General features: G+C 45.9%; 1 protein-coding gene across 1 annotated transcript in view; it reads left to right on the top strand.

The window, feature by feature from the left end:
• vash2 (vasohibin 2) overlaps positions 1 to 24,324 on the top strand; it is a 49,380-nt gene that overhangs the window by 20,894 nt on the left and 4,162 nt on the right. The window contains exons 7-9 of the mRNA XM_072437329.1: positions 1,656 to 1,893; positions 2,641 to 2,784; positions 6,823 to 6,941. Coding sequence (XP_072293430.1) covers positions 1,656 to 1,893; positions 2,641 to 2,784; positions 6,823 to 6,941 — 501 coding nt within the window. The remainder of the gene's footprint in view (positions 1 to 1,655; positions 1,894 to 2,640; positions 2,785 to 6,822; positions 6,942 to 24,324) is intronic.

The following is a 24,324-nucleotide window of genomic DNA, read 5'->3' as shown; positions in this document are numbered from 1 at the left end:
TTTCACATTTGCCTGATGTCTGTTCCTATGTCAGTGCAGTCCTTAATCGTTGGTGTTCGTGACATCCATTTTTTTGCGCTGGACTTTTTTTCCTGCCGCCAAAAATGCATTCCAAAAATGCATTCCAAAAGTGCATTCCAAAAGTGCTTTCCAAAAGTATCTATTTATTGTGTCCATGGCAGGAGTTCTGAGGCCCAAATACACAGACACTTTGACTTGTTCCCACTCTTCATCTGTCAAAACAACATTACTCTCTCTCTCTCCCATTTATTAGAGTTATAATGGTCGTTGCTTTGTTTAATTTCTCGATTATAATAACTCACATTTGTAAATACCTGCAGAGTAATCTGATTCCTCTCCGATTGTTCTCACGGAAATGGAAATAGTTGTTGAAAAATCCGCCGTACTTTGTCTTCCAAATACAACAATTTCTCTAAAAACGCGCTGAGATCACGTCCGATTATTGAGTTCTCTGACTATTCTAGACGTCTGATTTGTACAGACTTTTTTATGTAAATGTACCCGCTGACGAATGGCAACGCAGCGTTTCTGACAAATGGAAAAGCCGGCGGTCTCTTTTATGGAGCGAGCGCCGAGGAAATTACAGTAATTCCCTTGACGTGAAAGCAGAAGGAGCTCAGCGTGTGTCCGGCTCTGTGTCATTAGAATCCTGTTCAAATGGAGCGTGTGTGTGTGTGTGTGTGTGTGTGTGTGCGTGTGCGTGTGCGTGTGTGCGTGTGCGTGTGCGCGTGTGCGTGTGAGTGTCTGTGTTAATGCTTGGCTTGTGGCTCTTGCTTTGACACATTCGCTTTTGAACAGATTTTCACATTTTTTGAGACTGTTAAAGCATTGACTTACATTTGGTCGTCTTTTCCTTTTTTTAAGCATGATAGATTTTTTGGGGATTTACATTGAAAACGGCGAGGACACAGAAAAACGAGGGAATTTTTGTTTTGACGGATGAAGAACGGGAACACGACGTCTCTTTCTGCTGGAGAAACTGTGGTTCCCAAACCTCATCAGTCTCATGTGTTTTAGAATCATCCGACTGCTCAGAAATATTGGACTGAAGCTAAAGTCATATTGAATTTACAGCAGTGTGTTTGGGACTCAAAACTGCTGCAGTGGAAACATTTGATGGATACTGTATCTTTGCAGGAACGACCAACAGTCAGAGAGTTGAAGCTAGAAATAGTTTGTTATCTCACGAGAATAAAGTCATGTTTTTTCAAGAATAAAGTTGCGGTAGTATGAGAATAATATGTAAAGACATGATCAAAATAAAGATGTTATTTTACAGAAAATAAAGTTGACACTGAGTTTATTCACTTAAAATTGCAGTGTCACTCCAGTAAAATTGCTTTCCTTTATTGACTTAATTCTCTGTTTGCATATTTGATTATTTTAACGTGAGATTTCTGCTCTGTCGTACTTTAGTTTACTCATACCTGCCTGTCACAATCATTATTTTATTAACTCATAAAAAAATGAGAGATGGAACAATATTTTTGGGGCTTTATTACATGCACCTTTCCCATGTAGAACCGTGAAACATGGAGAGAGTTTTTTAATCAATATAGCACATTTAAGAACGGCTTTACTAGGAATGATGACCGGTTTATCCACTCCTTGTCCTTGACTGCAGCCATCCTCAGATACCTCACCAACGGCCTCACCTCTTTGGAGCGCTTCCCCATCAGTTTTAAGACACAGTTCTCGGGGCACTGCTTCCATCATGTGGTTCTGGGCGTCTACTGCAACGGGCGCTACGGTTCTTTGGGCATGAGCCGCAGACAGGACCTCATGGACAAACCGCTGACCTTCAGAACGCTCGGCGACCTCGTGGGAGAGTTCGAGAACTCTTACAAACGATACCAGCACACCATCAAGAAGGTACAGAACGCCTAGAACGAGGGTTTGAAACGCAAACGCTCCATCGAGAAGGTAAAGAACGCTTAGAACGAGGGTTTAAAACGCAAACGCACAATGGAAAAGGTAAAAAACGCTTAGAGCAAGGGTTTAAAAGGCAAACATGCCATCGAGAAGGTGAAGAACGCTTAGAACGAGGGTTTTAAACGCCAACGTGCCTTCAAGAAGGTAAAGAACGCTTAGAACGAGGGTTTAAAACACACGAGTCATTGAGAAGGGAAAGAACGCTTAGAACGAGGATTTAAAAGGTAAACACGCCATCGAGAAAGTAAAGAACGCCTAGAACGAGGGTTTAAAACGCAATCGCGCCATTGAGAAGGTAAAGAACACTTAGAACGAGGGTTTTAAACGCCAACGCGCCTTCAAGAAGGTAAAGAACGCTTAGAACGAGGGTTTAAAACACAAACGCGTCATTGAGAAGGGAAAGAACGCTTAGAACGAGGGTTTAAAAGGCAAACACGCCATTGAGAAAGTAAAGAACGCCTAGAACGAGGGTTTAAAACGCAATCACGCCATTGAGAAGGTAAAGAACGCCTAATACAAGGGTTTAAAACACAACCGTGCCATTGAGAAGGTAACGAACGCCTAGAACGAGGGTTTAAAAAAACGTGAAAAACAGTCCTGGTCTGGTCTGGTTGCTTCACAGTAATTATCTCTGGAGTTTGGCGAGTAAATAAAGGCGTGTACGCTTCATCTGAACATCTGCTCCAGGTGAAGATCGGTCTGTACGTGCCCCACGACCCTCACGTGTTCCAGCCCATCGAGTGGAAACACCTGGTGCTGAACGCCGCTCGACTCGGAGCTCTGGAGATGAAGAAGGAGCTGGAGAAGCACGGCCGCGACATGAGGATGAAGGTACGGACGCACACAGGGAGAACATGCATGAAACACACCAGGAGAACATCAAAAACATAAGGAAGAACCTTCATGAAACACACCAGGAGAACATCCAAAACACGAGGGAGAACATGCATGAAACACATCAAGAGAACATCTAAAAACACGAAGGGGAACCTTCATGAAACACACCAGGAGAACATCCAAAACACGAGGATGAACCTTCATGAAACACACCAGGAGAACATCCAAAACACGAGGATGAACCTTCATGAAACACACCAGGAGAACATCCAAAACACGAGGATGAACCTTCATGAAACACACCAGGAGAACATCCAAAAACATGAGGGAGAACATGTAGAGCACCATGAGAGTACAGAGCAACATTAGAGCACCATTAGAGTATCATTAGAGTATCATTGGAGTACCATGAGAGCACCATGAGAGCACCATTAGACCACCATTAGAGTACCATTAGAGCACCATTAGAGTACCATTAGAGCACCATTAGAGTACCATTAGAGTATCATTGGAGTACCATGAGAGCACCATGAGAGCACCATTAGAGCACCATTAGAGTATCATTGGAGTACCATGAGAGCACCATTAGAGTACCATTAGAGCACCATGAGAGTACCATTAGAGCACCATTAGAGCACCATTAGAGCACCATTAGAGTACCATTAGAGCACCATGAGAGTACCATTAGAGCACCATTAGAGTACCATTAGAGCACCATTAGAGCACCATGAGAGTACCATTAGAGCACCATTAGAGCACCATTAGAGCGCCATGAGAGCACCATTAGAGTACCATTAGAGTACCATTAGAGCACCATTAGAGTACCATTAGAGCACCATTAGAGTACCATTAGAGTACCATTAGAGCACCATTAAAGCACCATTAGAGTACCATTAGAGCACCATGAGAGTACCATTAGAGCACCATTAGAGTACCATTAGAGCACCATTAGAGCACCATGAGAGCAGCATTAGAGTACCATTAGAGCACCATTAGAGTATCATTAGAGCAACATTGGAGTACCATTAGAGCACCATTAGAGTATCATTAGAGCAACATTGGAGTACCATTAGAGTACCATTAGAGCACCATGACAGCACCATGAGAGCACCATGAGAGTACCATTAGAGCACCATTAGAGCACCATTAGAGCACCATTAGAGTACTATTAGAGCACCATTAGAGTACCATTAGAGCACCATTAGAGCACCATTAGAGTACCATTAGAGCACCATTAGAGTACCATTAGAGCACCATTAGAGCACCATTAGAGTACTATTAGAGCACCATTAGAGCACCATGAGAGCACCATTAGAGCACCATTAGAGCACCATTAGAGTACTATTAGAGCACCATTAGAGTACCATTAGAGGACCATTAGAGCACCATTAGAGTACCATTAGAGCACCATTAGAGCACCATTAGAGCACCATTAGAGTACTATTAGAGCACCATTAGAGTACCATTAGAGCACCATTAGAGCACCATTAGAGTACTATTAGAGCACCATTAGAGTACCATTAGAGGACCATTAGAGCACCATTAGAGTACCATTAGAGCACCATTAGAGTACCATTAGAGCACCATTAGAGCACCATTAGAGTACCATTAGAGGACCATTAGAGCACCATTAGAGTACCATTAGAGCACCATTAGAGTACCATTAGAGCACCATTAGAGCACCATTAGAGTACTATTAGAGCACCATTAGAGTACCATTAGAGCACCATTAGAGCACCATTAGAGTACCATTAGAGCACCATTAGAGTACCATTAGAGCACCATTAGAGCACCATTAGAGTACTATTAGAGCACCATTAGAGCACCATGAGAGCACCATTAGAGCACCATTAGAGCACCATTAGAGTACTATTAGAGCACCATTAGAGTACCATTAGAGGACCATTAGAGCACCATTAGAGTACCATTAGAGCACCATTAGAGCACCATTAGAGTACCATTAGAGCACCATTAGAGTACCATTAGAGCACCATTAGAGCACCATTAGAGTACTATTAGAGCACCATTAGAGCACCATGAGAGCACCATTAGAGCACCATTAGAGCACCATTAGAGTACTATTAGAGCACCATTAGAGCACCATTAGAGCACCATTAGAGTACCATTAGAGTATCATTAGAGCACCATTAGAGTACCATTAGAGTACCATTAGAGCACCATTAAAGCACCATTAGAGTACCATTAGAGCACCATGAGAGTACCATTAGAGTACCATTAGAGCACCATGAGAGTATCATTGGAGTACCAGATGCAGCAGCGTAACGAGGGGAGAGAGAGTGTATTTATAGGAACAATCGCCTGAGAGTGGATTGATTCAGAGTCAGGCTGTTTGAAGTACTGTTGATAGTAATGTATTCAGAAGCAGAGGATCGTGCTAAAGCTGCCATACTTCCCCAGCAACGTAGCTAATCAGTAGTAGTAGTACTTGTATGTAGTAGTAGTAGTAGTACTTGTATGCAGTAGTAGTAGTAGTAGTATATAGGTCAGTGGGCTGCAGCTGTCACATGTGGGCGTGTCTGTGTGAAATGTCATTATAAATAGAAGTGATTGATCCTCGAGCTTTAACGAGGGCGATGACACTTTTATTATCATTTAGTATCTGTAGTATCTGTAATAGTAGTATAGTAGAACAGTAGTAGTATATTTGAGCCGTCATATCTTGTGTTACTTTGCTTTGTGAGCCGTTAAACATGTCTGTACTTTTAGAGTCTGGAGTGTTTCCGATCTGTAATTTTAGAGCGTTTCCTGTCTGTACTTTAGAGTCTGGAGCGTTTCCCGTCCGTACTTTAGAGTCTGGAGCGTTTCCCGTCTGTACTTTAGAGTTTGGAGCGTTTCCCGTCCGTACTTTAGAGTTTGGAGAGTTTCCTGTCAGTACTTTAGAGTCTGGAGCATTTCCTGTCAGTACTTTAGAGTCTGGAGCGTTTCCCGTCTGTACTTTAGAGTTTGGAGCGTTTCCCGTCTGTACTTTAGAGTTTGGAGCGTTTCCCGTCTGTACTTTAGAGTCTGGAGCGTTTCCCGTCTGTACTTTAGAGTCTGGAGCGTTTCCTGTCAGTACTTTAGAGTCTGGAGCGTTTCCTGTCAGTACTTTAGAGTCTGGAGCGTTTCCTGTCAGTACTTTAGAGTCTGGAGCGTTTCCTGTCTGTACTTTAGAGTCTGGAGCGTTTCCTGTCAGTACTTTAGAGTCTGGAGCGTTTCCTGTCTGTACTTTAGAGTCTGGAGCATTTCCAGTCTACTTTAGAGTCTGGAGTCGTTTTCTTCTCAGCGTGGCGTCGGCGTTAATGATCGCCATGTTGAGAGCCTGAGGGAGTGAAGCGAGACAAAATGGCCGCCGCACAGACGCTTAACTGTCACTTAATGTGGCGTTTAATGGCCACGCCCACAAACGCTCAAAGACGATTAAACTGCTCGAGACGTTCTCTTTTTGATTCAGAAGTAGAAGTAGAAGTACGGCACAATCAGACTTTTTGAAGCAGAAACTCTCAAACTTTTACAACACAATCTGATATTAGAGCTCAAAGTATTTAGTCACAGTAAAGGTCATGTCTTTATTTTTGCTTTTGTAAAAATAATAACATGTTACTGCTCTTGAGAGTTCACTGCTCTTGAGAGTTCACTGCTCTTGAGAGTTCACTGCTCTTTAGAGTTCACTGCTCTTTAGAGTTCACTGCTCTTGAGAGTTCACTGCTCTTTAGAGTTCACTGCTCTTTAGAGTTCACTGCTCTTGAGAGTTCACTGCTCTTTAGAGTTCACTGCTCTTTAGAGTTCACTGCTCTTGAGAGTTCACTGCTCTTTAGAGTTCACTGCTCTTGAGAGTTCACTGCTCTTGGGTGTTCACTGCTCTTGGGTGTTCACTGCTCTTGGGTGTTCACTCGGAGCAGAAGCTGACCAATAAGACCAGTGGGGTGTTATTCGTTAGTGAGACTTTTGTGTTTAAACGGTCACTTTTGTGTTTAAACGGTCACTTTTGTGTTTAAACGGTCACTTTTGTGTTTAAACGGTCACTTTTTGCAGATCCTGAAGTCGTCGAGCGCTCAGTCGCCCGTCAAAGAGCGATGTCGCGGGAAGTCACTGTCGCCACGGCGACGGCAGAGCGGCAGCCCACAGAGACGACAAACAAGGAGGGACAAGTCGTACGTACACAACTACCACATGTACACACACACAACTACACACAACTACACACATCTACACACATGTACACAAATGCACACACATGTACACACACATGTACACACATCTACACACATGTACACACACATGTACACACATGTACACACATCTACACACATGTACACACACATGTACACACATCTACACACACATCTAAACACATGTACACACACATGTACACGCATCTACACACATGTACACACATGTCACATGTACACACATCTACACACATTTACACACATGTACACACATCTACACAAATGTACACACATGTACACACATGTACACACATCTACACACATCTACACACATGTACACACATCTACACACACATGTACACACACATGTACACACACATGTACACACACATCTACACACATGTACACACACATGTACACACACATGTACACACATGTACACACACATGTACACACACATGTACACACATGTACACACATGTACACACATCTACACAAATGTACACACATGTACACACATCTACACACATGTACACACATGTACACACACATGTACACACACATCTACACACATGTACACACACATGTACACACATCTACACACATGTACACACATGTACACACACATGTACACACACATCTACACACATGTACACACACATGTACACACACATGTACACACATGTACACACACATGTACACACATCTACACACATGTACACACATCTACACACATGTACACACATGTACACACATGTACACACATCTACACACATGTACACACATCTACACAAATGTACACACATGTACACACATGTACACACATCTACACACATGTACACACATGTACACACATGTACACACATGTACACACACATGTACACACACATGTACACACACATGTACACACATATACACACACATGTACACACACATGTACACACATGTACACACACATGTACACACACATCTACACACATGTACACACACATGTACACACATATACACACACATGTACACACACATGTACACACATGTACACACACATGTACACACACATGTACACACACATGTACACACATATACACACACATGTACACACACATGTACACACATATACACACACATGTACACACACATGTACACACACATGTACACACATGTACACACACATGTACACACATGTACACACATGTACACACACATGTACACACATGTACACACACATGTACACACACATGTACACACACATGTACACACATGTACACACACATGTACACACACATGTACACACATGTACACACACATGTACACACACATGTACACACACATGTACACACATGTACACACACATGTACACACATGTACACACACATGTACACACACATGTACACACATGTACACACACATGTACACACACATGTACACACACATGTACACACACATGTACACACATGTACACACATGTACACACACATGTACACACACATGTACACACATGTACACACACATGTACACACATGTACACACACATGTACACACACATGTACACACACATGTACACACACATGTACACACACATGTACACACATGTACACACACATGTACACACACACCGAGTGTCTCTGAACGTCAGGGTCAGAGACACTCGGTCAGTGAGTGTGTGACCATCAAAACCACACGACACGTTAACACAACTGTCACTGTGGTCACTTTGTGTCCGCTGACCAAACGAATTAAAGCTGCAAGCGGCATCCAGCGGCCCTGTCAGGCTTCATACCTCGCTCTCTGCATTGTACATGAGAGTGTGTGTTATCTAAGCACTAACCAGACGTGACACATTGGACATGTTCCAGTCACATTAACACATTAAAGTGTCAGTCACTGAGACCGTGACACTTGAAATCAAATATAACTTTTGTGCCGCTCCTGAAGATGATATTCACCACATCTGAGCTTGATTGGGCCATCGCCCACGGAGGAGTTCAAGTGTCATTTTCCCTTTAGTGACAGTAGATCTGAGGCCTCACATTCTGTAGGAAAAAGGCGTGTGCGGCGCTAAACGTACAAGAGAAGAATCACGCACACTGTTTTACTGCAAGTGAAGTTTCACTAGCAGGGACCACGCCACAACGGAGAATGAAAGAATATTTATCAATAATAACCACGATGGATCGACGATGGAGATCGACGGTGTAGTGATGATCGAGCCACAATCGAGCTACAAGAGTTGGCTGGGTAGAGACTCTGTCTCGGGTAATCAGCCCCGCCCCCTCTGTAGATGGTGATGTGTTAAGGTGAAGATGATAGAGACATGGGGTGGGAGGGCGGGGTCGAGAGAGCAGAGACGACAAGATATGCTGTGAATAGGGCTTCTGGGTAATTAGAGATGTGGTTAGAGAGTGGGGCGTGTTTACTGGTGGAGTAGAGGTTGAGGCGTGGTCCCGCTCCTGAACCTCAGCTGGCGATTAACATCTCCAACTTCCACGTATTTACAGGTGAAGAGGCCTTGGCCCCGTCCCTTATCAACTGTAGCACTTACAATCAAAACTTGGATAACTTTTGTTTTCCCGCTCCTGAAGATGATCTCATTGTTAAGTTGGTCGGGCCGACGCCCAACGAGGAGTTTGTAAAAATGTGGTGATTTTAGAGATTTTGTGATTTTCCCATATGGATAACATGGGACGTTTCTGTCATCGCTATGGTTACGCCGTACAAAATATAACTTCAGCCCCAAGACTTTTATGATCGAGACGCCAAAATAGAATTTTGTGCAAAATGTCATGTCATTTGGAAAAACTATATTGTTTATACGTCACAGACACAGTTAAACATGTCATAATCATGTGGATCACTTTTGATGCCTGAGGACTGAAGTACTGAGTCCTGATGTACTGAAGTACTGAAGTACTGAAGTACTGAAGTACTGAGTCTGAGGACTGAAGTACTGAAGTACTCAGAACTGAAGTACTGAAGTACTGAGTCTGAGGACTGGAGTACTGAAGTACTGAGTCTGAGGACTGAAGTACTGAGTCTGAGGACTGAAGTATTTCAGTACTGAGTCTGAGGACTGAAGTACTGAGTACTCAAGTACTGAGTCTGAGGACTGAAGTACTGAGTCTGAGGACTGAAGTACTGAGTCTGAGTACTGAAGTACTGAGTCTGAGGACTGAAGTACTGAGTCTGAGGACTGAAGGACTGAAGTACTGAAATACTGAAGTACTGAGTCTGAGGACTGAAGTACTGAAGTACTGAGTCTGAGGACTGAAGTACTGAGTCTGAGGACTGAAGGACTGAAGTACTGAAATACTGAAGTACTGAGTCTGAGGACTGAAGTACTGAAGTACTGAGTCTGAGGACTGAAGTACTGAAGTACTGAGTCTGAGGATTGAAGTACTGAAGTACTGAGTCTGAGGACTGAAGTACTGAAGATGATACAACTGAAGTACTGAGTACTTGATGTACTGAAGATGATAGGACTGAAGTACTGAGTACTTGATGTACTGAAGATGATAGGACTGAAGTACTGATTACTTCATGTACTGAAGATGATAGGACTGAAGTACTGAGTACTTCATGTACTGAGTACTTCATGTACTGAAGATGATAGGACTGAAGTACTGAGTACTTCATGTACTGAAGATGATAGGACTGAAGTACTGAGTACTTCATGTACTGAAGATGATAGGACTGAAGTACTGAGTACTTCATGTACTGAAGATGATAGGACTGAAGTACTGAGTACTTCATGTACTGAAGATGATAGGACTGAAGTACTGAGTACTTCATGTACTGAAGATGATAGGACTGAAGTACTGAGTACTTCATGTACTGAAGATGATAGGACTGAAGTACTGAGTACTTCATGTACTGAAGATGATAGGACTGAAGTACTGAGTACTTCATGTACTGAATGCTGGGCATAATTGACTCAGAATATCACAAAATATAATAAATCCAGTTTCAAAGTAAAAGCCTCAGTCGCTGCTTCAAACACATATTATTTTGACATCTTTTGTAATAGAAGAACAAAGTGTCTGTGGTGATTGTTGGTGTGACGTGGAGCTGAGGCTCAAAGTGTGAACGTTTAAACAACGAGGAAGTGATGTGGGGTGTTTATGAAAGAGGAAGTGGTTTAACCCCGTCAGCGCCGCTGGGACCTGCAGTCAGCAGAGGCCTCACATTTCACACTTTGCTTTGGTTTAAAACAAAAACACAAAAACACACATTTGACTTTTATATCGTCTAAAACACTTGAAAAACAGAAGTAGCACTTTCCTGGTCCACAAAGAGTCCGACAGCAGCAGTTACAGGATGTGATCAGGAGCCCGAGCTGAAGGTTCACTTCCTGTCTGTGAAGCAGCAGCTGACGGGCTAGCGCTGCGGAGGCTAACGGCCTAGCGCTGCGGCAGCTAACGGGCTGCGGTGGCGAGTGGGAATCTTCAATGTCAGATGCCTGTGTCACTGCTGGTCCTGTGGAAGCAGAGGCAGCGCTTTGTGTTACTGCTATCACCACACTGAGCTACACACTGAGCTACACTTACATACACACTGAGCTACACTTACATACTCACTGAGCTACACTGAGCTACACACTGAGCTACACACTGAGCTACACACTGAACTACACTGAGCTACACACTGAGCTACACTTACATACTCACTGAGCTACACTGAGCTACACACTGAACTACACACTGAGCTACACACTGAACTACACTGAGCTACACACTGAGCTACACTTACATACACACTGAGCTACACTTACATACTCACTGAGCTACACACTGTGCTACACACTTAGTAAGTAAGTAGGTAAATTGTATTTGTTTAGCACCTTTCACAGGCAGAAGTCACAAAGTGCTTCACAAAAACACAGGATAAAACAATAAAAAACACATCAAACTTAAAGTGAGCGATACATATACAACAACATACAGTCAAATCAGACCCTGAAGCAAATGCAATTTAAAGGCCTGACTAAATAAAAAGGTTTTAAGCTGACCTTTAAAAGCAACAACAGAGTCCAGTGACCGCAGCAACAACAGAGTCCAGTGACCGCAGCAACAACAGAGTCCAGTGACCGCAGCAACAACAGAGTCCAGTGACCGCAGCAACAACAGAGTCCAGTGACCGCAGCAACAACAGAGTCCAGTGACCGCAGCAACAACAGAGTCCAGTGACCGCAGCAACAACAGAGTCCAGAGACCGCAGCAACAACAGAGTCCAGTGACCGCAGCAACAACAGAGTCCAGTGACCGCAGCAACAACAGAGTCCAGTGACCGTAGCGAGAACGGAAGATCATTCCAGAGTCTGGAACCATCTGGAAGGATCCGTCTCCTCTGGTCAGGAAACGAATGTGAGGAACCAACAGCAGGTCCTGATCCAAAGACCTCAGTGAGCGAGAGTGAGTGTACGGTGTGGTCAGATCACTGATGTACAGTACGGTGTGGTCAGATCACTGCTGTGATTTCACCTGAGGGTGAAATGTGGGCCCTGAGGGTGAAATGTGGGCTCTGAGGGTGAAATGTGGGCCCTGAGGGTGAAATGTGGGCCCTGAGGGTGAAATGTGGGCCCTGAGGGTGAAATGTGGGCTCTGAGGGTGAAATGTGGGCCCTGAGGGTGAAATGTGGGCAAAAATGTGGGCTCTGAGGGTGAAATGTGGGCTCTGAGGGTGAAATGTGGGCTCTGAGGGTGAAATGTGGGCTCTGAGGGTGAAATGTGGGCTCTGAGGGTGAAATGTGGGCCCTGAGGGTGAAATGTGGGCTCTGAGGGTGAAATGTGGGCCCTAAGGGTGAAATGTAATGTGGGCCCTGAGGGTGAAATGTGGGCCCTGAGGGCTTAACTACACACTTACATACACACTTAGATACACACTAAACTACACACTTAGATACACACTTAACTACACACTGAACTACACACTTACACACACACTTGTACCGATCTGCTCCTCAGAGCCCAGTTACCATTCATTTATTTAGGGTGTAATAGTGATGCTTTTGTGCTTGTTTGAGCTGCTAATAATGTCAGATCAGGTGTAACCTGGAAAATAAAATGTCCACGCCCCAAACACTTTAGTTGTGGCCTCGTGCCTTTTACTTTAACCAAACAAAAAATCACATCGCACGGCTTCAGTTTACAGTTTCAACGGTCTCAAACCTTCACGGTGTTCACGGAGTTTAGTCATTAAATCCAAATTAGAAAAAGTATATTCCAAAAAAAGACGGGTAATCCACAATCAATAATCCACAATCAGGCGCGCCGCGCTCTCAGGTCCGTGCGTCCTCCTGCTCGTCCCAGCGCGCTCTCCGCCGCTGAATACAGTGTAATTCAATTCAATTTATTTTTTTAAGGCCCAAAATCACAACAACAGTCGTCTCTGAGGGCCGAATCAACAATGTCTGTGGTGGCGAGGGACGATGTACCAGAGTCCTCTGTCCTTAGACTCTCCTTCTCGGCCAGGAAAAACTACAAAGAAATCTCCTTGGGAAAAAGCGTAGAAACCTGGAGGAGTTCCAGAGTGAAGGAGAGATCCGACTCTCACAGACGGATGCGAGGGAGACTGGAGCTGGAGCCACTCTTCAGGCAGATGAGGGACCGTCCACATGGGGCAGGGACCACTTCACCAGGGGAGGGGCATCTGGGTCCACAGGTCCTCAGGAGTGAGAGAAAGAAAAAGAAGGCGGTGAACAGTTTGCAAGTGGAATTAAAAAATAGATATGTTTTGATAGAATAAGTAGTCAGAAGAAGAGGATAGTGCTCAAGCTGTCATACTTCCCCCAGCATAGTTACTCCTAGGGCAGCGTAGCTAAAGCTGTGGGTTTATGTTTCTGTTCCTAACTAGTCTGACCATAAGCGATTTCGAAGAGGAACGTTTTAAGCCTGGACTTAAATGAAGAGACTGTGTCAGCATATTTAACATGGGTCGTCCTACAGTACTTTTAGAGACTCTTGGCACCACCAGAAGGCCAGCATTCTGAGAGCGAAGAGCTCTGTTTGGATGATATGGTTCTATAGCATCTTTGAGGTAGGATGGGGCCATGTCATTTATGGTTTTGTAGGTCAGGAGTAGAATTTTAAATTTGAATCTAAACTCGACGGGGAGCCAGTAAAGAGACTTCAGCACCGGCGTAATGTGCTCTCTTCTTTTTGTTCAGGAACAAAATCCGAACACGGCAGCAAGGTTCGCTACACAGGTTTTGCCCCGGTGGTCCTCACAGTCCGGTTCTACTGAGTTCAGTTCTCACAGTGGGTTTAGGCGGCCGACGCTCGTCTCCCCAATCCGGCCCAAGCGGTACCAAAATCACCAAAAACCAAGCTCCTCCCCCCACCTGTAGTATCCCTAATAAGCGCTCCCGTCCACGCACCTCGGACACGCCTCCCATTCATAAAATCAATACAGGGCGGGATAAACAGAAAAGCGGGCTGTTACACACATTTTTTACGCACCTTCTGTGGCTATGCTACACACTTAACTACACACTTACACACACACTTAACTACACACTTAACTACACACTTACACACACACTTAACTACACACTTAGATACACACTTACACACACACACACACTTAACTACACACTTACACACACACTTAACTACACACTTAACTACACACTTACACACACACTTAACTACACACTTAGATACACACTTACACACACACTTAACTACACACTTAACTACACACTTACACACACACTTAACTACACACTTAACTACACACTTAGATACACACTTACACACACACTTAACTACACACTTAGATACACACTTACACACACACACACACTTAACTACACACTTACACACACACTTAACTACACACTTAACTACACACTTAGATACACACTTACACACACACTTAACTACACACTTAGATACACACTTACACACACACACACTTAACTACACACTTACACACACACACTTAACTACACACTTAACTACACACTTAGATACACACTTACACACACACACACACTTAACTACACACTTACACACACACTTAACTACACAGTTAACTACACACTTAGATGTACACTTACACACACACTTAACTACACACTTAGATACACACTTACACACACACTTAACTACACACTTAGATACACACTTACACACACGCACACTTAACTACACACTTACACACACACTTAACTACACACTTAACTACACACTTAGATACACACTTACACACACACTTAACTACACACTTACACACACACACACTTAACTACACACTTACACACACACTTAACTACACAGTTAACTACACACTTAGATACACACTTACACACACACTTAACTACACACTTAGATACACACTTACACACACACTTAACTACACACTTAACTACACACTTAGATACACACTTACACACACACTTAACTACACACTTAGATACACACTTACACACACACTTAACTACACACTTACACACACACTTAACTACACACTTAACTACACACTTAGATACACACTTACACACACACTTAACTACACACTTAGATACACACTTACACACACACACACACACACACTTAACTACACACTTACACACACACTTAACGACACAGTTAACTACACACTTAGATACACACTTACACACACACTTAACTACACACTTAGATACACACTTACACACACACTTAACTACACACTTAGATACACACTTACACACACGCACACTTAACTACACACTTACACACACACTTAACTACACACTTAACTACACACTTAGATACACACTTACACACACACTTAACTACACACTTACACACACACACTTAACTACACACTTACACACACACTTAACTACACAGTTAACTACACACTTAGATACACACTTACACACACACTTAACTACACACTTAGATACACACTTACACACACACTTAACTACACACTTAGATACACACTTACACACACACTTAACTACACACTTAGATACACACTTACACACACACTTAACTACACACTTACACACACACTTAACTACACACTTAACTACACACTTAGATACACACTTACACACACACTTAACTACACACTTAGATACACACTTACACACACACACACACACACACACTTAACTACACACTTACACACACACTTAACGACACAGTTAACTACACACTTAGATACACACTTACACACACACTTAACTACACACTTAGATACACACTTACACACACACTTAACTACACACTTACACACACACACACTTAACTACACACTTACACACACACTTAACTACACAGTTAACTACACACTTAGATACACACTTACACACACACTTAACTACACACTTAGATACACACTTACACACACACTTAACTACACACTTAACTACACACTTAGATACACACTTACACACACACTTAACTACACACTTAGATACACACTTACACACACACTTAACTACACACTTACACACACACTTAACTACACACTTAACTACACACTTAGATACACACTTACACACACACTTAACTACACACTTAGATACACACTTACACACACACACACACACACACTTAACTACACACTTACACACACACTTAACGACACAGTTAACTACACACTTAGATACACACTTACACACACACTTAACTACACACTTAGATACACACTTACACACACACTTAACTACACACTTAGATACACACTTACACACACGCACACTTAACTACACACTTACACACACACTTAACTACACACTTAACTACACACTTAGATACACACTTACACACACACTTAACTACACACTTACACACACACACTTAACTACACACTTACACACACACTTAACTACACAGTTAACTACACACTTAGATACACACTTACACACACACTTAACTACACACTTAGATACACACTTACACACACACTTAACTACACACTTAGATACACACTTACACACACACTTAACTACACACTTAGATACACACTTACACACACACTTAACTACACACTTACACACACACTTAACTACACACTTAACTACACACTTAGATACACACTTACACACACACTTAACTACACACTTAGATACACACTTACACACACACACACACACACTTAACTACACACTTACACACACACTTAACGACACAGTTAACTACACACTTAGATACACACTTACACACACACTTAACTACACACTTAGATACACACTTACACACACACTTAACTACACACTTAGATACACACTTACACACACGCACACTTAACTACACACTTACACACACACTTAACTACACACTTAACTACACACTTAGATACACACTTACACACACACTTAACTACACACTTACACACACACACACTTAACTACACACTTACACACACACTTAACTACACAGTTAACTACACACTTAGATACACACTTACACACACACTTAACTACACACTTAGATACACACTTACACACACACTTAACTACACACTTAGATACACACTTACACACACACTTAACTACACACTTAGATACACACTTACACACACACTTAACTACACACTTACACACACACTTAACTACACACTTAACTACACACTTAGATACACACTTACACACACACTTAACTACACACTTAGATACACACTTACACACACACACACACACACTTAACTACACACTTACACACACACTTAACGACACAGTTAACTACACACTTAGATACACACTTACACACACACTTAACTACACACTTAGATACACACTTACACACACACTTAACTACACACTTAACTACACACTTAGATCGGTCTGCACGGGGGAGTGCGCATGCGCACTTCTCAAATCGCGTTCTCAAATTGCCGAAAAATTGCGTTCTCAAATCGCCGAAAAATCGTCCATTGCGCCTTTAACTACACACTTACATACACACTTAGATACACACTTAACTACACACTTAGATACACACTTACATACACACTTACACACCACTCTGCTGTGGGTGGGGCCACTCTGCTGTGGGTGGGGCCACTCACATGCTGAGTAAGACTTAAGGTTAGGGTTAGCTTCGGCTGGAGAGGCTTGTATAAAACAATGAAGAGAATGAGACTTTTTTTAGCTCCATTTTAAAGGAGACATACTCACATGATGAAAACACCCCAAAAGACAACCTGTGGGTCATTATTTCATATCTAAAGACAGCACAGACTCCGCCCCCTTTTGTTTTCTCACGTTTCAGATTCAAACTTAAAGTTGGGTGGAGCAGATTCTATCAGAACTATGTTTCCTGTGTTTTTGTCAAGCCATGTTTCAGTTAAAAACATAAAATCAAGATTATAAGAAGAAATAAAATTATTAATTAAGAGTGATTTGTTACATAAGGATCTGACATTTAGCACAGCAAGTTTCAGACTAGTTTCAGTGGGACTGGGCTTTATCTTTTCACAGGGAATATGAATCACATTTCTCAGATTGAGCCTGACTCGCATTTTGTTTTTCCATCTGTGTGATGATGCGACTACAGAAATAGCACTAGGGGGGGCTCTTTTTACATAGGGCCCCGGGTTGGTTTGATTTTTAATATGACAATAAGTCCCGGCAACGCTGAGACCCAGTGCATCCTCTCTATGGGAGATACCAGGTGAGAGGCGAGGGGGGAGGGGTGGGGCTTTTGTTGGTGTAGTCGGCTTGTGCGGGGAAAAGTTGATAAATATTGACATAACCCTTGATCTTGCGTTTTGGATATTGGACGTGTGTGGAGCCATCTTAAGGCCTGATTTGATCAGGCCTTAAGATGGCTGGGAAGGCCCAATGGTGAGGGTGGAGATGAGAAGGAGAATGAGGAATCTGTAGTGGGAGTAGATGTTGTAGGGGGAACCCAGGGCTGGTGTGAAGGCAGGGGAGATGACAGGGATGTTGTCGAGCCTGTCACAGATGGGTCCGAGGCCTTTGAAGATTGTTGTGGTGCTGTTGCTGATGAATCCTTCGCTGGAGGCGGTGGAGGTGATTGTGGAGCATTCTGAATCCTTTGCTGGTGCTGGTGGAGCGGCTGCTGATGAATCCTTTGGTGGAGGCTGAGGTTGTGGTGCTTTTGATGTTGAAACATTGGCTCGGTCTCTGGCTGATGGAGCAGGAATTCTTCTCTCATTCCTCTCTTCTCTAACTATCTGCTCAGGACCCTGTCCAGGCCCAGTCCAATGCCTCAGAGCGTGGAGCAGGTTCTCTGTCAGCACCCTCACTCCACCTCTGCACCCTCACTCCACCTCTGCACCCTCACTCCACCTCTGCACCCTCACTCCACCTCTCTACCCTCACTCCACCTGTGCACCCTCACTCCACATCTGCACCCTCACTCCACCTCTGCACCCTCACTCCACCTGTGCACCCTCACTCCACCCTCACTCCACCTCTGCACCCTCACTCCACCTCTGCACCCTCACTCCACCTCTGCACCCTCGCTCCACCTCTGCACCCTCACTCCACCTCTGCACCCTCACTCCACCCTCACTCCACCTCTGCACCCTCACTCCACCTCTGCACCCTCACTCCACCCTCACTCCTCCTCTGCACCCTCACTCCTCCTCTGCACCCTCACTCCTCCTCTCGTTGCACACTCTTTGGACAGCCATGTGTTCAGCTGAAGTTAAACTTGTTTCTCTTCCTGTCGATGTTGACAGTTGACAGTTCCACTTATGAATGTTTTGATTTCCACTTTTTCAAACACGTCGAATAACTTCAAGAAGTCTCTTTTCAAAACTTCAGTCTGTTCTCGTCACATGTCGACTGCTGCACAATCAGCTGTTTCACTCCTCCAAGTCAAAACATGTGGAAGGAGTGACGTTATCTCAGAAACAGTGACGCTTGGAAAAGAATGTGTGTTGATCTTTTCATGCGTCACGTGACTTATCGCCCCGTCTCCAATCAGTACAGACCTGTCTCCAATCAGCACAGACCTGTCTCCAATCAGCACAGACCTGTCTCCAATCAGCACAGACCTGTCTCCAATCAGCACAGACCAGTCTCCAATCAGCACAGACCTGTCTCCAATCAGCACAGACCTGTCTCCAAACAGCACAGACCTGTCTCCAAACAGCACATACCTGTCTCCAATCAGCACAGACCTGTCTCCAATCAGCACAGACCTGTCTCCAAACAGCACAGACCTGTCTCCAAACAGCACAGACCTGTCAGTGACGCTTGGCACAGATCCTCCTTCTGTCTGCGCCATTTTGGCCACGTCACATTTTACATTTTTCCTTTGTACATTTAATTCCGTCTCTGAAAGTGTTAAAAATGTGTTTGTGAGTATGTGTATTTTAGGTGACTTTACGTTATCTTTGTATTGTTTAGGCTTTGATCCTGGTCTTTCTGGTTTTTAGACAGTTTTGGAATGACACAGAGTCACCGCGGTTTAGGTTGAAAGTATAAGTAAAAAAATGTAGACTTCTTACCACTGGATGACACTGGAATTGTATCTTGGAGTCTTCTTCAGATTCCAAAACAAATATTCGTGTTTTCAGCTCATTCATTTCTTGTTAATATTTTCGACAGCGTTCACAGTCTGTTTCCCTTCTTCTCCCGGACATGTCACTGGCATCAGATATAACCTGCAGGAGGCGCTTTAACCTGCAGGGGGCGCTTTAACCTGCAGGGGGCGCTTTAACCTGCAGGGGGCGCTTTAACCTGCAGGGGGCGCTTTAACCTGCAGGAGGCGCTTTAACCTGCAGGGGGCGCTTTAACCTGCAGGAGGCGCTTTAACCTGCAGGAGGCGCTTTAACCTGCAGGGGGCGCTTTAACCTGCAGGGGGCGCTTTAACCTGCAGGAGGCGCTTTAACCTGCAGGGGGCGCTTTAACCTGCAGGAGGCGCTTTAACCTGCAGGAGGCGCTTTAACCTGCAGGGGGCGCTTTAACCTGCAGGAGGCGCTTTAACCTGCAGGAGGCGCGGAGGTGCTTTAACCTGCAGGAGGCGTGGAGGCGCTTTAACCTGCAGGAGGCGCGGAGGCGCTTTAACCTGCAGGAGGCGCTTTAACCTGCAGGAGGCGCTTTAACCTGCAGGAGGCGCGGAGGCGCTTTAACCTGCAGGAGGCGCTTCAACCTGCAGGGGGCGCTTTAACCTGCAGGAGGCGCTTTAACCTGCAGGAGGCGCTTTAACCTGCAGGAGACGCTTTAACCTGCAGGAGGCGCTTTAACCTGCAGGGGGCGCTTTAACCTGCAGGAGGCGCTTTAACCTGCAGGGGGCGCTTTAACCTGCAGGAGACGCTTTAACCTGCAGGAGGCGCTTTAACCTGCAGGAGGAGTGCTGGCGCTTTAACCTGCAGGGGGCGCTTTAACCTGCAGGAGGCGCTTTAACCTGCAGGAGGCGCTTTAACCTGCAGGAGGAGTGCTGGCGCTTTAACCTGCAGGGGGCGCTTTAACCTGCAGGAGGCGCTTTAACCTGCAGGAGGCGCTTTAACCTGCAGGAGGCGCTTTAACCTGCAGGAGGCGCTTTAACCTGCAGGAGGCGCGGAGGCGCTTTAACCTGCAGGAGGCGCTTTAACCTGCAGGAGGCTCTTTAACCTGCAGGAGGCGCGGAGGCGCTTTAACCTGCAGGAGGCGCTTTAACCTGCAGGACACGCGGAGGCGTTTTAACCTGCAGGAGGCGCTTTAACCTGCAGGAGGCTCTTTAACCTGCAGGAGGCGTGGAGGCGCTTTAACCTGCAGGAGGCGCGGAGGCGCTTTAACCTGCAGAAGGCGCTTTAACCTGCAGGAGGCGCGGAGGCGCTTTAACCTGCAGGAGACGCTTTAACCTGCAGGAGGCGCTTTAACCTGCAGGAGGCGCTTTAACCTGCAGGAGGCGCGCTGGCGCTTTAACCTGCAGGAGGCGCTTTAACCTGCAGGAGGCTCTTTAACCTGCAGGAGGCGCGGAGGCGCTTTAACCTGCAGGAGGCGCTTTAACCTGCAGGAGGCTCTTTAACCTGCAGGAGGCGCGGAGGCGCTTTAACCTGCAGGAGGCGCTTTAACCTGCAGGTGGCTCTTTAAACCTGCAGGAGGCGCTTTAACCTGCAGGAGACGCTTTAACCTGCAGGAGGCGCTTTAACCTGCAGGAGGAGTGCTGGCGCTTTAACCTGCAGGGGGCGCTTTAACCTGCAGGAGGCGCTTTAACCTGCAGGAGGAGTGCTGGCGCTTTAACCTGCAGGGGGCGCTTTAACCTGCAGGAGGCGCTTTAACCTGCAGGAGACGCTTTAACCTGCAGGAGGCGCTTTAACCTGCAGGAGGAGTGCTGGCGCTTTAACCTGCAGGGGGCGCTTTAACCTGCAGGGGGCGCTTTAACCTGCAGGAGGCGCTTTAACCTGCAGGGGGCGCTTTAACCTGCAGGAGGCGCTTTAACCTGCAGGGGGCGCTTTAACCTGCAGGGGGCGCTTTAACCTGCAGGAGGCGCTTTAACCTGCAGGGGGCGCTTTAACCTGCAGGAGGCGCTTTAACCTGCAGGGGGCGCTTTAACCTGCAGGGGGCGCTTTAACCTGCAGGAGGCGCTTTAACCTGCAGGGGGCACTTTAACCTGCAGGAGGCGCTTTAACCTGCAGGAGGCGCTTTAACCTGCAGGAGGCGCTTTAACCTGCAGGGGGCGCTTTAACCTGCAGGAGGCGCTTTAACCTGCAGGAGGCGCGGAGGTGCTTTAACCTGCAGGAGGCGCGGAGGCGCTTTAACCTGCAGGAGGCGCTTTAACCTGCAGGAGGCGCGGAGGCACTTTAACCTGCAGGAGGCGCTTCAACCTGCAGGGGGCGCTTTAACCTGCAGGAGGCGCTTTAACCTGCAGGAGGCGCTTTAACCTGCAGGAGACGCTTTAACCTGCAGGAGGCGCTTTAACCTGCAGGGGGCGCTTTAACCTGCAGGAGGCGCTTTAACCTGCAGGACACGCGGAGGCGCTTTAATCTGCAGGAGGCGCTTTAACCTGCAGGAGGCGCGGAGGCGCTTTAACCTGCAGGAGGCACTTTAACCTGCAGGAGGCTCTTTAACCTGCAGGAGGCGCGGAGGCGTTTTAACCTGCAGGAGGCGCTTTAACCTGCAGGAGGCTCTTTAACCTGCAGGAGGCGCGGAGGCGCTTTAACCTGCAGAAGGCGCTTTAACCTGCAGGAGGCGCGGAGGCGCTTTAACCTGCAGGAGGCGCGGAGGCGCTTTAACCTGCAGGAGACGCTTTAACCTGCAGGAGGCGCTTTAACCTGCAGGAGGCGCGGAGGCGCTTTAACCTGCAGGAGGCGCTTTAACCTGCAGGAGGCTCTTTAACCTGCAGGAGGCGCGGAGGCGCTTTAACCTGCAGGAGGCGCTTTAACCTGCAGGTGGCTTTTTAAACCTGCAGAAGGCGTGGAGACGCTTTAACCTGCAGGAGGCGCTTTAACCTGCAGGAGGCACTTTAACCTGCAGGAGGCTCTTTAACCTGCAGGAGGCGCGGAGGCGCGGAGGCGTTTTAACCTGCAGGAGGCGCTTTAACCTGCAGGAGGCTCTTTAACCTGCAGGAGGCGCGGAGGCGCTTTAACCTGCAGAAGGCGCTTTAACCTGCAGGAGGCGCTTTAACCTGCAGGAGGCGCGCTGGCGCTTTAACCTGCAGGAGGCGCTTTAACCTGCAGGAGGCTCTTTAACCTGCAGGAGGCGCGGAGGCGCTTTAACCTGCAGGAGGCGCTTTAACCTGCAGGTGGCTTTTTAAACCTGCAGGAGGCGTGGAGACGCTTTAACCTGCAGGAGGCGCTTTAACCTGCAGGAGACGCTTTAACCTGCAGGAGACGCTTTAACCTGCAGGAGGCGCTTTAACCTGCAGGAGGCGCTTTAACCTGCAGGAGACGCTTTAACCTGCAGGAGGCGCTTTAACCTGCAGGAGGAGTGCTGGCGCTTTAACCTGCAGGGGGCGCTTTAACCTGCAGGAGGCGCTTTAACCTGCAGGAGGAGTGCTGGCGCTTTAACCTGCAGGGGGCGCTTTAACCTGCAGGAGGCGCTTTAACCTGCAGGAGACGCTTTAACCTGCAGGAGGCGCTTTAACCTGCAGGAGGAGTGCTGGCGCTTTAACCTGCAGGGGGCGCTTTAACCTGCAGGGGGCGCTTTAACCTGCAGGAGGCGCTTTAACCTGCAGGAGGAGTGCTGGCGCTTTAACCTGCAGGGGGCGCTTTAACCTGCAGGAGGCGCTTTAACCTGCAGGAGGCGCTTTAACCTGCAGGAGGAGTGCTGGCGCTTTAACCTGCAGGAGGCGCTTTAACCTGCAGGGGCCGCTTTAACCTGCAGGAGGCGCTTTAACCTGCAGGAGGCGCTTTAACCTGCAGGAGGCGCTTTAACCTGCAGGAGGCGCTTTAACCTGCAGGAGGCGCTTTAACCTGCAGGGGGCGCTTATCGTACGTGGTCCTTTTGTAGCTTCATATTTTGCTTCACTGTT

This window comes from Eucyclogobius newberryi, unplaced genomic scaffold (genome assembly GCF_026437365.1).
Source record: "Eucyclogobius newberryi isolate DKJ021-1_F unplaced genomic scaffold, fEucNew1.0.hap1 SCAF_1, whole genome shotgun sequence".
In the NCBI taxonomy this organism is placed as follows: domain Eukaryota; kingdom Metazoa; phylum Chordata; class Actinopteri; order Gobiiformes; family Gobiidae; genus Eucyclogobius; species Eucyclogobius newberryi.
The sequence above is the reverse complement of the archived record's forward strand: the minus strand, read 5'-3'. Positions and strand labels throughout refer to the sequence as shown.